This window comes from Pyrus communis, chromosome 2, assembly GCF_963583255.1.
Source record: "Pyrus communis chromosome 2, drPyrComm1.1, whole genome shotgun sequence".
NCBI classification, from domain to species: Eukaryota; Viridiplantae; Streptophyta; class Magnoliopsida; order Rosales; family Rosaceae; genus Pyrus; species Pyrus communis.
The window spans coordinates 2,971,499-2,987,385 of NC_084804.1; the positions used below are offsets into that span (position 1 = coordinate 2,971,499).

The 15,887-nt window shown below is 36.5% G+C and overlaps 1 protein-coding gene across 2 annotated transcripts; it reads left to right on the forward strand.

Annotated features, from left to right (window-relative positions):
* Positions 1-4,545: 4,545 nt before the first annotated feature.
* On the forward strand, positions 4,546-7,657 carry LOC137725446 (serine/threonine/tyrosine-protein kinase HT1-like). 2 transcript variants are annotated; one of them, XM_068464132.1, is made up of 4 exons: positions 4,546-4,703; positions 5,054-6,295; positions 6,510-6,965; positions 7,295-7,657. In XM_068464132.1, exons 2-4 carry the CDS (start codon positions 5,543-5,545, stop codon positions 7,568-7,570), a joined length of 1,485 nt encoding a protein of 494 aa, XP_068320233.1. In that variant the 5' UTR covers positions 4,546-4,703; positions 5,054-5,542; the 3' UTR covers positions 7,571-7,657. The 2 variants fall into 2 exon arrangements, with proteins under 2 accessions (XP_068320233.1, XP_068320234.1); XM_068464133.1 differs by having other exon boundaries at positions 5,137-6,295.
* The last annotated feature ends 8,230 nt before the right edge of the window (positions 7,658-15,887 follow it).

Sequence of the window (15,887 nt, forward strand, 5' to 3'; positions counted from 1 at the left end):
ACAGCAATAGTGATGCATTTTGTTAGACCCACTTCAGTGATGAGACATTCTCCAAACGTACCTAAACGTCTTATTGAGTTTGTCGTTTACAAATAAAAACAAATGGATTACAAAACAGACTCGAAAACTCGGTAAAATCTTGTACACGACTTGACAGGGTGGGATATCCTCCTCAAAATCTTGATTTGGTGGATGGACATGGTTATCAGTCACACAGATGGATGAACCTCCCACAAATGCAAATAAGGACACAATAAACATCCAAAACATCAGTTGTAATCATCCTCATCATCACCGTCTTAGCTACAGTCATAACCATTCTCTTGATTGCCAATGTGTGATTTGTAATCTGCTGCTCCTCCATCACTTCTCGCGTCAACATTTCCTTGCTCCTGCATCATTTCAAAGTCATTGTCATGCCGTATGGTAATCTGGTTTTGTCGATTGGCATCACAATCACGAATATCGTGGCCCTTGGACTTTTGCTTTCAACCACGAGTATGGTGTGCCACGTTATATTTTGATAGTAGGCAAACTATAATTTTGTCACAAATAGGAAAATGAGGGCCATGAGGCCCATATCTTTCATTGTATGAGAATGAGAGCACGAGGACAATATACAAAAGAGTAGGAGCGGGCATGGTTCAGTTTGGTTCTTGTTGCCCTCTTAATTGTCGGCCGAATCACTCTTACCCGGTTGGTTTGGTTATGCTCACTAAAATGAAAACTTCACGTTTGTTTCAAAAAATTCAGTTTTTAAAACGAAAATCGAACCAAATCAGTCTGATCAGTCTAGTTTGGTAGGTTTTCTGGGTTCCTTGGTTTTTTTGTCTACTCCTACACAAGAGGTTATTGTCTTGAGTAGGATGTTGTGCTTGTGTGTGTGGTTGAACGAGCCCCTAAGAATTTCTCCACTATACATGCCAACTATTGTCACATATATAAGACTTGAAGCTTTCAGCAAATATATCAGATACTAACCTTCTTGAGTATTTTGTGGGCTGCTACTGCAGATGACTTTGACATGAACCCTAATTTAAATAAAAACACAGGAGACAGAGAAGAAGAAAAAAGTTTGAGAATAGTTTTTGACAAATTAACCGACATTGTAGAAATTAGTAAATGGAGATGTGCAAATTATATATTGTATAACAACACAACCGCATATACCCTTATTTAAAGTCCTTTTAGATGATTGTGAATGGTCACTTGAGAAGGATTTTACAATTATACCAGAACCTGCCTTCCTGTTCTGCAAAGTACAAATTTAACAGATAGTTTAGAAACAAATCGAGAATGCTACATAACAACGAGCCATTCGTCATGTGATGAGTTTAGTAAGGACACAAGGATGTATTCTCCCGCCAATAAGCGGAATATTACCTTTGTTCCGCGGCTTTTGACAAGAGCTGCAGGTTCAGTACTAATGACACTTTGATAGAGAACTTTCCCACAAACACTACAAGATCTGATCAAGAGAAGACACGGTTAAGTAAGCAGTGATTAATACAAGAACAATCTAACATCTGGTAATTCTTTGAACTGATTCAATTGAATTATGTAGATTAACATAATAATAAGGTGTTTAGTTTCTTACGTAAAGTAGTTATCTCGTGTCGGAGGAATAAGACCTCTGCAATGCGCGCACCACAACATATTTTGTGAAGCCTCCATTTATATGTACTCAAAATTTGTCTGGAAACGAAAACATATGCCAATATTAATTTATAATCTGCATCCGAAGTATGAGCTTGATTTCTCTAACCAATATCGGTTAAAAAAAAACACATAATTTCAGACAAAATGCAGATACGTAGAAAAAAATTCTTCACAACTTGAAGATTGATCTCAAAGAATAACTCATAATATCGGAAAAAGAATAAAATTTGAAGTGCAGACAAGTAGATAATTAAAAGGTATGATCATCTCTAAATGGAGAGGTCCAAATTCGAAAATTTCCCCTGCCCAAGCCTAAAACCCAAATAAAAACCAAAGTTACACCAGAATTTGGGTTAACCTAAATCCGGTGAGAATTAGAGGCACGATAGTGCACATGGACACGCTAATTTAGTGACCGTTGGATGACTCAAATGTTATAGTTTGAATTTCTTTTTTCTTTCGGTTATTTTTTTTTGGTACCGAATCCAACAATAAAAAAATTAATCCAACAAACTCATATTCCACCCCCAAATAAAATATTGTTTTTTGTTTAGCAACATATAGAAGTGTGCTTGGTATGTGGTTTTTCATACTTTATTGGAATTCGAATAGTTCAAAGTTAATACATTTATCCCTAAAAATTAATGAAAAAAATTTGAGAACTTTGAGTTTTAACGATGAAGATAAAATAAAGGGTAAAGTGAATAGTAACAACATTGACTTTTTAATGTAAAAATGTGATTTTTCGTTAAAATAAACAGTACCGGAAACTTTTCGTTAAAATTTCCTTATAAAAATCCCTCTTTAAGATAACAAAAAAAATATTGTTTAAACAAAGTTTAATGGGAAAAACCATGATTCGAGCACTTGAGAGCGTAAGGCTAAATCTATATTGGAATGAGCGTGAAATAAATATACTTTTTAAGTGTAAATCATAAATTTCAAATCTTGAATAGCCATTAAAACTCACCATTAGAGATGGTCTAAGAATTTCACGTGAAAATAGCACAAAAAGACTATTTCAAAATACATTAAGGAGGTGCAAACCTGGGTTATGCAAGCTGACTTGTGTGCTTGCCCTATTGCGCGCAAGTTCGAATCACGAAGACAAACTAGGGTGAAGAAAAAACACACGCAAGAGATCACTAGTTCAGATTTAACTGAGATAGAAAACAATTATGCTTTAGAATTACGTGCTCAAATAGTGGACTTTATATAGGAGAGTAGGGTTCTCTCTTCTTTCCTAATTTTTGTTTTCCTTCTGTATATTCCTTTCCTTTTGCCTAATTTTTTATTTATTGTATAAGCACGTTCCAGTATATTACATTAATATCTGATTAGTCCAATTAAAACACGCGCCATAAATTTTTAACACGCACATCGATACGGTCCAGGTCAAGCTTAGAACGTTCCCTGGGTTGGAACTAATTGGGCCCACTCCTAAGAATTGATCAAATCCAGCTAAATCCAGTTGGGTTTGATCATGTGGGCCTTTGGGCCTTTTTCTTTTATTTTATATATATTTTCTTCTTGTTTTTTTTGCCGAAGACCTTTTCTTTATTATTTTTTTTTTGGGAAGTGTTATTGGTATTTCAAAAATCTCATTCTACACTCCTCACAAGTGTATTTTTCTTTGCAAATATATAAAGTTTGGAGTGTAGAATGAGATTTTTGGAGTGTCAATAACAATTCTTTTTCCTTTTCGTAAAAGCACGAAAAACCATGTCTCCCTTTCCATTTTATTCAACGATCAAAATCTGCAAATATTATTTATTTTCCAACCAAACCTAGTCGTAAATTTCTATTTCCACACCTAGGTTTTTAATTGATTTGGAAATTAGTAGCATGGTTGATAAGTGAAATTTTTAGCTTAGACTAATCATTTGGAGCGATAAAAGAACGAATTTGTATCAATATTATCAACAATATTTGCAAATTTAGTCTCTTAACAACGCTTGTTGTATAAAGATAAAAGAACGAATTTATATCAATATTGAGATTCAAAGTAACTATTAATGCTAATTAGCAAATGTAGTTCTCTTTCAAGTAGAATTCGATAATTGTACGTGTGTGATAGCTTATGGCTTAAGTAATAAAGTACGGGATGTGCTATCCATATACCATTTTTTACTTCTTAAATACTCCTTGTTGATTTCTGTAATTTTATCTTCTTCAATTCCTCGTCTGACGGCCGAAAATTAGAAAGGTGTGTGAGAAGTAAAAAAAAGATATGTGAATATCACATCCATAGAGTATTAATCCGTATGCACGTGTTAGATGATAGAGTTCGGTACAGATGCGTTATCTATTCCGAACTCTATCATCTACACACTCCCAACAAACACACGGCCAATATATCCTCATATTCCGATAAAAGTTTGATTCCAATTACCCTTTTTAACTAACCCTAGATGCAAAACTCCACAATCCCAAGATTAGCCTCAAAACTCCATAACCCAACAGGAAACACACACCAAAAACAAAGGGGCAATTAGTAATTCCACAAACATGTCTCACCTCACACGTACACAGAGATGGCGTCCGTGCGACCCGTACCAGGAACCGTAGGGAACCGGGCTTTTTAAAAAGCCATATCCGTACCTCATTCTCTCCGATAACGACACATGGAATCCGCATTTCTCATTATTTTAATCAAACGAGTTCCTCTTCCTCCTCGCTTCTTCCTCTATCGCTCTCTCTCTCCTCCCTCACCTCGCCTCTTCCTCTCTCGCCGTCTTTTCTGACTTCCGCTGCCCCTGCCCCCGGTGGTCCCCACCACACCCCCACCGCCCCATTAACCAAAAGTTTCCGGGTCCCATGGAATCTACGTCCCAACTTACATGATACGTATGGCAATCCTCGCCGAAAAAACCCCAGAATTATTCGGATTTTTTTAATTTTAATTTTTTTTTTTTTTTGTATTTTAAATCTGCCCGTCTGTATAAAAATCATTAGCGTCTCCCATACCAGATGGTGAAAATGGTGATATACCATTGAAGCTCGTGGTGATTCGTCGCCGTGATGTAGAAGCCATTTCCCTTGTGGTAAGCTCCTCAACAGCTCAGGCATTTTACTTGGGTACCCTTTTGTCTAAAATATGATATTTTTTACTTTTTCCGGTGATATTATGTGTGATTTATTGATTATTTTTTAGTTTTTTTTTTTTTTTTTTTTTTTGTATCTGGTATTTTTTTATTCTGCATTATTTTAGTGGATTTATGATTGTTTTTGACACCATGATTATTTTTTTAGCTTTTTCTTCCGTGCTTGATGGGGTTGTAATCATAGGTGTTTCTTCCATTTCAATTTAATTGAACACACTTTTGTTTTCGTGGGGCTCTAATTTTATTTTTTATTGACTTGTTTATTGGGTTGTTTGTGTATGAATTTCCAGGCTTTTACGGAAGGTGGTGTTTGACTTTGAAACAATAACCAGTTTTTTTTTTTTTATATTTATTGATTTTTATATTTATTCAGAGAGTTTAAGGGAGTTTGGTGGTGCTGAGGAGGGTGTCCAAATTATTTGATTGGAAGAGCCTGCTGATTGATGGGATTTGGTTGGTTTGAGGGAATTTTGGTTCTGATGGAGATGAGCTTATCAGGATTTGATGCAGCCTCATTCTTCCAAAGGGGTTCAAAAAAGTTTGTTTCTTTTTCTTCAACTAGTTTTTATAAGGTTAGAGTTTGTTGTTGATGGGCTTAAAGAACTTCGGATTTTCGAGTTTTTCGAGATTTTCGAGCTTGTTTGTAGCTGAATTCAGGTTGTTTGAGGATTTCCCAGTTGGATTTAGGCCTTCGTCTCGGCTGAAGGAGAAGGAGGAGGTGATTAGTGAGGTTTTTGGGGTATAACGCTGGTTGGGATTTGAGAGAATTACTGGGGAAGATGGAGGAGGAGGCGTATTCTTGGATTCGGAGAACGAAGTTTTCGCATCGGTTTGATTCTTCAAGGTTGGCCTCCCTTCCGTTAGCCCTGCAGGACAACCGGATTGCCGGATTAAAGTCAAGGCCTGCGACAGCGGTGGCAGAAGCGGAAGCGGCTCCCTTGAAGCAGAAATCGAGTCCCAGTAATTCAAAGATACAGAGGAATTTTGTTCATACACCGGTTAAGCGAAATCTCCTTACCAACAAGCAGAGATCTTTGTCCCCTCTGCCTCAGACCAACCTCTCTGATGCGTTCAAGGAAGCCAAGTCTGATACGAAGAGGTTTTCAACACCACATCCTAAGAGAAAGGGGATGGGAAGATTGTTCAGTAAGGATTCGCATAGTAAGTCATTGAATTCGATGAATACGAGCCCCCTCAGGCACTTGGCTTCTATGAAAGTCAATGACAAGACGAAGAGCCGGAAGGAATCGCCTTGGGCCAAGTACTTTGATCATGCTGGCGGGAGAGTTAATGCTTTGGAAGCTGCCGATGAATTTAGTGTTGATTTGTCGAAGCTGTTTCTCGGGCTTAAATTTGCTCATGGGGCGCATAGCAGGCTTTACCATGGTATTTACAATGACGAAGCTGTTGCTGTTAAGATTATCAGGGTGCCAGAGGATGACGATAGCGGAGTCTTGGCAGCTCGATTGGAGAAACAGTTTAATAGAGAAGTCACTCTTCTATCTCGTCTCCACCATCCAAATGTCATAAAGGTATGTCAATTCTTCCTTTTTTCCGCCTTGTATGCATTTGGATTGTGAAATTTCGTATAATGGTGAGCAAATTATCGTTCCTAGTTTGGAGTTTTTAGACATCAGATATGTTTAAGTTTAACCATGTTTGGAACTTTCATAATTGCAAATCATGAACTTGAGGTTGCAGAATAATGTGTATCCTTTGTTACTGATATTTGTTTCCTTGAAACAGTTCATCGCAGCGTGCAGAAAGCCACCCGTTTATTGTGTAGTCACGGAATATCTATCAGAGGGTTCCTTGAGGGCATATCTCCACAAACTTGAGGAAAAGTCTCTTCCTCTGGAGAAACTGGTTGCCATTGCATTGGACATTGCTCGGGGAATGGAATACATACACTCAAAAGGAGTCATTCATCGGGACCTTAAGCCCGAAAATGTTCTTGTTGATGCAGAATTCCACCTGAAAATTGCCGATTTTGGTATAGCTTGTGAGGAGGCGTACTGTGATTCGTTGTCTGATGACCCTGGGACATACCGTTGGATGGCCCCAGAGATGATCAAGCGTAAATCCTATGGGCGTAAGGTTGACGTGTACAGTTTTGGACTCGTCTTGTGGGAAATGGTGGCTGGAGCAATCCCCTACGAGGATATGAATCCCATTCAGGCTGCTTTTGCTGTTGTAAACAAGGTACTTCCATAACTTTTGTTTTACTGGCCTATAGTTAGAAGTGTGCATATTAGGCTCCTTCATCCATACTTTTGTTAATTCCTTGGTTCTAGCTTTCGACTTCTCTATGACGGCTAATCTTCGAGAAGTAGCCAATGAAGATCCCAATGAAGTGAATTTGCAAATGATTCGGGTGTTCTGTTTCTAAAATTCTTGCGCTGAACTAATATTTCCGCCATTTACTCTTTCTCGTGAAGCTCAACCTCCAAACGAAAGTTACTTATCAGAAAAATTCTGAATTAAAGCTACGTATAAACCATATTCTAAGAAATGGTGGGTTGCTTTTTCAGAATTTGAGGCCTATTATCCCGAAGGGTTGCCCGTCTGCAATGCAAGCATTGATCGAGCATTGTTGGTCCTTGCATCCGGACAAAAGGCCCGAGTTTCCGCAGGTTGTAAAAGCATTGGAGCAATTCGAGTCTTCCCTCGCCCTCGACGGAACCTTGACTCATGTAACAAGTCCAATCTGCCAAGATCACAAGAAGGGGAAGCTCCTTCACCGGATTCAGAAGCTTGGTCCTGCGCATCCTCATAGTACACCAACGCCTAAGCCCAAATTCTCTTGAACCATCATCTTTCTTGTGAGACATCCTGGCTTTTGTAGTGTCACCAGGTCAAAATTGTAATTAAAGAAAAGGGTTTGTCTTCTTTAATCGTCATCTTATTTGATGTCACATTCATGTGGAACAAGTGGAAGTGAACCAATTGATTGATAGGCATGCATCGGAGTGAAGCAGATATATCTTTTCTATATTTTACACGTACACCACAAATGCTTATCAATTTTGCATATTTTAATCTCTCACTCACTGTGTATTTATAAATTATAGAATGAGGGGTGGAAAATGCCACATGGTGACGGTTCTGATTAACTCAACTCTCACACTAAATGTTTTCAGCTACTAAACTTTTAAACGAAATATGGTGGCATACGAATCACCTTATCTTGATACCATTGCAAGTGTAATGACCAATCCGCATGATAGGTCCATAAACTAGAGACAATTAGATAGCAATCAGACCTCCTTAGTGAATACTAGCGCCATCCTTAGATGTTGAAGTCAATTGAAGATATAGATTCAATACAAGCCCTTTCAGTTGGAAGAAACAAATATTGAGGGTATTATTCTTTTGTGAGAATACTTTTAGCAATCACGTGACAAATATTGAGGGTATTATTCTTTTGTGAGAATACCTTTACCAATCACTTGATTAACTTGTCCTTGATTGGGCTATCTTACTAAAGTTTTTCATGCAAATTAGGATTTAGAATTAAGATATTCACATTTGTTCATAAACAATCACCACCAAACCTTAATTAAGCTATCTTACTAAAGTTTTTCATGCAAATTAGGATTTGGAATTGAGATATTCACATTTGTTCATAAACAATCACCACCAAACCTTATCCAACTAAGAGGGCGGCTGTATAAATCCTAGAGCGTCATTATACTCGGTTTTGTGCCAAATCTTTCGTTAGTTCTAAGTGATCCATATCTTTTCTTATAGTCTTTATAGGTTTTTCTCAACCCTTTTTGCCCTAAGCTCGTCATCATAGTCACATCATCTAACTAGAGCATCTGTAAATCTTCGGTTCACGTGTCCAAACCATCTTAATTGATTTTCTCTCATCTTACCTTCACATATGTTCATGAAATCATGAATTGGGGGTTCCTTTTCACATGTCATTATCACAACCAAAATGATTGGTGCAGTCTTACAATTTCTTTCCTTGGAAAAGGATCCTCGTCAGATCCTTTTTCTGGGGATCCTAGGGATCCCGTGATCAGGACCTTCCATCGTACATCTCGTCGGATCCTTTTTCTAGGGATCCTAGGGATCCCGTGATCAGGACCTTCCATCGTACATTGTACGATCAAAAATCATTTTAAAATTATTTGTAAATAGTACCTAACGAAAATTGACTGCACGATGTATGATGAACAATCGCGATCACGGGATCCCTAGGATCCCCATGAAAATGATCTGGCGATGATCCTTTTACTCTTTCCCTCATCTTCTCAAGCATTTAAATAATTTTGAGTGACTCCTCCAATTAGGTAATTACCTCAGACCATCTCCAACCGATCCAGCCAGATGGCCATAGGGTCCAAAATAGCCTGAAATGACACCAAAACCGTCTCCAACAAAGGACTAGGCCAAATGGCTTGTCGACCCCACCTGGTCAAAACCAACCAATCAGGCCAGTGGGTTGATCATCTCCGGCCAGCTAGCTAGCCCGTTGAGCCAGCCTACTTTTTTTTTTTTTTTTGTTGGACAATTTTTTTCTACACCATTTCTCACATACTTTTTACCATTTCATACTATCTCACCTCATTTTATTTCACTTCTTCACATTTCGTATCATGACCCTTTGGTCCCCTCGATTAGAGATGATTTTTTGTCATAGGACTATGTTTGGCCTATAGCCCTTTGGCCCCTCAGTTGGAGATGATATGAAATATGGTCTGGCATTGTTCATTAAAATATTAATTTCTTGGAGGGCTATAGGGCTAAAACGAGTCATCTGTCCCTCATTAGGTTGGAGATGACCTTATAGCCCCTAGCTCCTTTGGTTTGTTGTTCTAACCACCCAGTCATCCACGGAGAAAGCTTGGCTAGCGAATCACGGGTGGACACATGTCTAAGTTGCGATTAAAAAATCAATTACTTGGACATGAGCCATCTATCCCTCCTTCGGTTGGAGATGACCTTACAGCCCTCAACTCCTTTGGTTTGTTGTTCTAACCACCCAGTCATCCACGGAGAAAGCTTGGCTAGCGAATCACGGGTGGACACGTGTCTAAGTTGCGATTAAAAAATCAATTACTCGAACACATGTCCACCCGTAATTCACTAGCAGTAGGAGCTGCTGCTGATTTTTCAGCAGCCAAGCTCCGTTCGTCATCCACCCCTTTGTCTATTTGTCTCCTTCCGTGCTGCCAAGCTTTGGGAACTCTTGATGTAAAACACACTTGTCTGTTTATGAAGCAGCCATGGATGCGTGGCCTACCATCTTTGCACCATGTCTCATCACTTGTATGGAAATTTAGGTGCAAAAAAATCCTGTGGTCTTTAATTAGGTAGGTGAAGGACATATTCACATTAGTTCTCACAATGTTCTTGTGTGTTTTATTGTCAAGAACTCAACTTGAATTGTCCTGTCAATTAAGGGAAAAAAACACGTTGTCCTTGTGTTGCAAAACAGTTGGGGCATGTTCGTAGCACTTTCGGATAATCATACGTGTTTCTAACAATGTTTGGCCAAAAAAAAACCCTTTATAGATTATAAAGTTTTTTGCAGAGGCAGTTCTTCTTGAAATTTTGACAGTAAACTTGTTTTGCTATTCATTCAAGCACACTCACGTTTATTTTTAGTTTTCAAATTTTCTTTGATTTATTCAATTCGAAGACATGAAATAAGAAATTAAGAGTCTACAAAGCGACAAATGAAATGTGCATAAATGACTTCCCTTCTAACAAAAGCGGATCCAAGCAAAGCACTATAAGCATGAGTATTGCTCAGACCCTTTATAAATATTTTGTTAGATAGTTTCCCATGTGCTTCTCTTTAAAACACTTCTATATTATTATGTTTCTAACGAAAGTGCTTACAACAAAAACACTTATTATTTAAAATCCACTCCTAAATCGAACCCTTATGTCCCCACATATGACATTTCGCTACCAAATTCGATGGCAGAATTTATTTAGATGCATTGCATGTAATGGCCTTTCTTCTTTATTTTGCCACCTATAAATTTCAACCTAAATCCGTGATGTTTGTAATTTCTCATGCCTTCGACGTTTTCTTTTCTACAAAAGCATCAAAACCAATTGCAACAAGCACCATCAGCACAACCAGCAAATTCGATGGCAGAATTTATTTAGATGCATTGCATGTAATGGCCTTTCTTATTTATTTTGCCACCTATAACTTTCAACCTAAATCCGTGATGTTTGTAATTTGTCATGCCTTCGACGTTTTCTTTTCTACAAAAGCATAAAAACCAATTGCAACAAGCAACATCAGCACAACCAGCAAAAATATCCCAATCTCTTGCAATGATTTGTAGTTTTTCACATGCACTGGACTTGTACAGTAACTTACATGAAACATATTTATCGTTGTTGTGATGTCTTTATCTAACTATATATTACGTTATAGTAAATTAAATTTTACTATCTTAACTTTGCATCACATAACAATATCATACTTCATATAATTAGTCCAAAACATCACAATAACGATATTGGATTGGGTGAAGAGTGGGGTCGGCGTACACCACGTCAATATTTAATAGCAAAAAAATGACAAAAAAGTTGACAAAGGTCTAACAGTGTAATGAATTCGTAAATTAATGTATGACATTATAATATTTAAAAAATAAGGTATGAGATTGCTATGCGATTCAAAATTAAGGTATTAAAATGTAATTTACCTAATATATTATTAAAACAGTAAAACGTTTCAAATAGTGTTCTTATCCTAAACTTGAATCAATTTTTTTAATTGTCGCATTTGACAAGGCCTGCTGCTGTGTCGTGCATGCTTGGAGGTACAATATAATTAAGTGACAGTTGTGGTCCATAAATTAAGTGACGTAATTTAAATGCCTAATTATTTCCTTTTTGACCAGAATAACCAATGATAAAGCAAGCACATTCCCTTTAGCAAATGGTGGATGGATGTTTCCCATTAGGGCAGAGAATGCCTGGTTTTTTTTTCCTTTTAGAATTTAGAAGGTAGGCTGATAAGATTTTTTACCATCTATAAAAATAGGGAAAAAAATACTTAAAAATTTTGCAAGAGTACAAGGCTATTGTAGTATAGTAATTCAAGTAAGATTGTTCTCCATAAGAATTGAGTGAATAATTTGTATTTAAACTAATTTTTAATTAACTATTTGAAAACAAAGTTTGGAAAGAATTAATTTTATGACCTAAAATATTAAAAACGAATTTAATTAAAAAGATAAAAGAAATCGGCAAGAGCAAAGAAAATAAAAGAAAACGGTTTTGAAAGTAAAGTTAAGCCCTAGAGTTATGCCGTCACCTTAACAATCCTATGTAATTTTGCCAATTATTTATGAATTACATGTGCAACTTTGAAGGTTAGATTTTGCTAATGCATATTCTCCTCATGATATTCAAGCAAGAACACATATCTAACATGCAACCCGTCTGTGATATTCAGATCAAATATGAAGATGCAAGACTTATTAAGTTTTGTGAAAACCATTTGAAAAACCATGCAACCCCTAAGAGCGTGATATTCGCCTTAGGTGATATTACAATTATTAACCACAAGAAGCAATACTCAATCCTACCGAATTGCATCCGAATACTTATCTAAACATTCTAATGGTAGCTGAGCATTAAGACATAGAGACAGTTTAAACACAATAATTAATAATTCAATATAAGCATGCATAATATCATAACCAATTGAATAAAAACTACATATTCATGCTAAGACTCGTGGCTTCGCCCTAGAAAACGGAAATTAGTTACAAATGACCAACAAACAAAAGGAATTTTATTAAAATAGAAAAAGGATAGAAAACATCTTGAAAGAAAAATACAGATTGTCAAACCCTAGAGAAGTTCTCCAAATTGATCAATCTCCTTAATAAAAGGTCTTAAAATAAAACTAGGAAACATAATAAAATAGTAAACTAGCAAATAAAAGGTTTCCTATTTTAACTAAAATTCGGACTTCTCAGAGAATCAGACTTTTGACCGACCAAATCAACTCCGATTTAGTCCCAAAAGGTCTCTTTTGAAAGCTTAAGTCATCCCCAACAAATCATCAGAAGGAATCTTCCTCAAAATATGTCATCCTGACCTCCAAAATACCCAAAATATCCAAAAATATCAATATGGAAAAGTTGCGCGTGGGCCTTTATTTCATTGCCACGGTCAAACGACTTAGTAGAAAAATCTGATACTTTGGCACAATCATCTTGAAAGACTGAAGAACATCATCTAATTGGAATCACTCCAAAATTCGTCCGTTTGATTAATTTATGCTCAAGTCGAATATCCTACATTAGAAATTTAATTCGAAGTATCAAATTCACACAAAATAACCAAATAAATTAATATTAAGATTAGGATAAAATATATAGTATAAAATTGACTCATCACATGCTACAATTTTATCAAGAATTCACGGTCAATAAATAGACAATCAAATTACAAATTGGTTTACTATTATGTCATTTCACTTTGCTATAAGAGGTTCTAATTTCAAATCCTATATCCGCTTGATTAACGAGAAAGCAAAAGTACAAAGATAGATAAGAATAGTAAGAAAACTTTATGGAATGAAAAGGAATTTAGAATACGAATACTTCAATCAGACACTAACTACAAAATCTGCCTCACGACTTAAGTTACGTAATATGTGTTGCATACACAGAATAATAGATCGTCAGTAACACGTTAGTTTTCTCCAACCCATAATATGTACAAAAAGAAAGGACCCAAAGAAAAGCAGAAAGAGGAATCTATACCATTAACACCAGATAATTGGCTCCGCCAAGTTAGGGTCAATATTTGATCCAATGAATTGTCTTGATTGGAGAATTGGGGTAGGGAATTTTACCATATGATTTGAGTCTTGTGGTTTACTTCATGGAAAGTTAGAAAGTGTCTACCAACCAAAAAACTAATACTTAATTGTGATACACAAATCTGATATCAAACTTTTAATTATATTTCGAATTTTTGTGGAAGTGCTTATGTATGAGTCTTGGTCATTATATTTTAGTGGAAGATGCTGCAGAACCAAGATCCTTTCCGGATCTCGCTCGAAATTCAAGAATTTAGAGATCTGAATTGTTAAAGAGAAAGATATTTGGACTCTTGATTTATGAGAGGTAAGCCGATGAGAATGGGCTCATAAAAACTAGAAGATTTAAAATGAGTGGTTTGTATCTCTAAATTTGTTGGTTCTGAACACAAAAATATAAAGAGCCTCTTAGTTGGACGCCGCAGACCGATTCAATCAACTTTAGTGCATGGCAGAAGTCCACAAGGATGGGGACCCTTTTTGGTCCTTTTGCACGACTCCAGGCGTACCAAGCAAATCGCAGCATTGCCCAGAAAAACCACTATGGCAAATATGAATCATGATGCCAACTAATTATTGGAGTTCTATTTTCTTCGAGGTGAATATTTATTTTTGAAATTAGGGTTTGGTCAATTACTATTCAACGCTTTTTAGCTGCTTGTTTAATCTTGTGCCAGCCTGGGCTAAGTTCTAACTTAATTAAGCAAGATCTTCGTGTTTAATTTTGATTCTTATTCTCATATTCTAAACGATGCTTAATTTTAATGAAATTGACAGGTTTTGCTATAGTGGAACAATCTAGTTACCAAGGTATCGATTATAAAGGTAGGACTTCTGGTTCTGAAACTAGGGTTTGGGTTCAGGAATAAAATACATACTAAAAGTCATGATATATAGTTTTAGTACCATAAATCTAACCACTGAAACTGTAAAGGAGAAACTTGTTCGCATCACACAGTGTGTTATAGTTGTATTACGTACATATACTCAAATTATTTGCAAAGAAATCTTAGGTTAAATATCTATCATTTTGAACGGTTTGTAATGCTCACTACAAGAAAACCAACTTTGCAGCCTAGATACTCCAAAAAAATCATCCCTACGATAATTTACCTTGAAACGTGCTCGCTAGTTACGAATTTGTGGGAAGAAATGAAACAACGTAGCTAGCGAGAAAGATTTGAACACTAAAAGGATCGAATCAAACAACAAGATGATCCAGAGAGACTATGTGCCTCCACCTTTTGTGCATGAAGAAAGCAACAATGGCCAGGTTGTATGAGAATATTGGAGAGCAAGACGACCCTCAAAATATAAAGTAACACATTCTGGTAACTTTAGTTTCATAAATCTCCAGAAACATATGTGGCTGTGGTAGTAACACCTAAAGCTACTTTGAATAATATTTCTCTGCGGTACTGTTTCTGATAAACATATAGTGCTCTTGAAGTTTTCTGTCGGAAAAGACGAACAAAAAAACACACACTAGGTTTTAATATGTGAATGCAGATTAAAGCTGCAGCAGTATATCATCTTTAATTATTGGTTGGCTTATCATTATCATATATGCTTAATTGAAAAGGGAAATAGTATTCCTTTGCCTGATCGACCCTCTGTTTGATTTTTGGATCGTCGGGTCCGTTCTACTCTAACGACATCGATACTGTCTTCATTTTCACCTTCTGTCCAATTCGTCAGGTGTGGAGTTTTACCACAAAATGCCTTGGTATTAGTTAGAGTGAGGTAATCATATTTAAACCCCTTAGTTTTCTTTCCTACCACCAATGTGGAACTTTAACACCCTCTTCGAGCATGTGTAGAGTTTACTGGAATATTTAGCCTACCAACCAATCGATTCACATTATCCTCTAGAATTGGTCGTCAGTTCAGATAAGGTTTGATCGGGAGTAGGAATGGACAATGGTTATGGCGGACGGGTAACCGCGGTTATTTACCTATAACCGTTTAAGCTTTTACCCGCATAACCGTTTACCCATTGGGTATTTACATAAACGAGTATACTTATACACATAACTGTTTATAAACGGTTAACCATACCCATAACCGCATACCCATTTACCCATAACTATTTATAAACGGTTAACCATACCCATAACCGCGTACCCATTTACCCATAACCGTGTACCCATTTACTTCTTTTTTTCTACCCGTCTACCTATTTTTTTAACAACTTGAAAATTAAAAAGAAATTTGTCATAATTTTCGTTTTTTTAACTATTAAATACCGTTATAAGTACATTTAACATGTATTTTTATATTAACGGTAATATTATTTATGAATATAT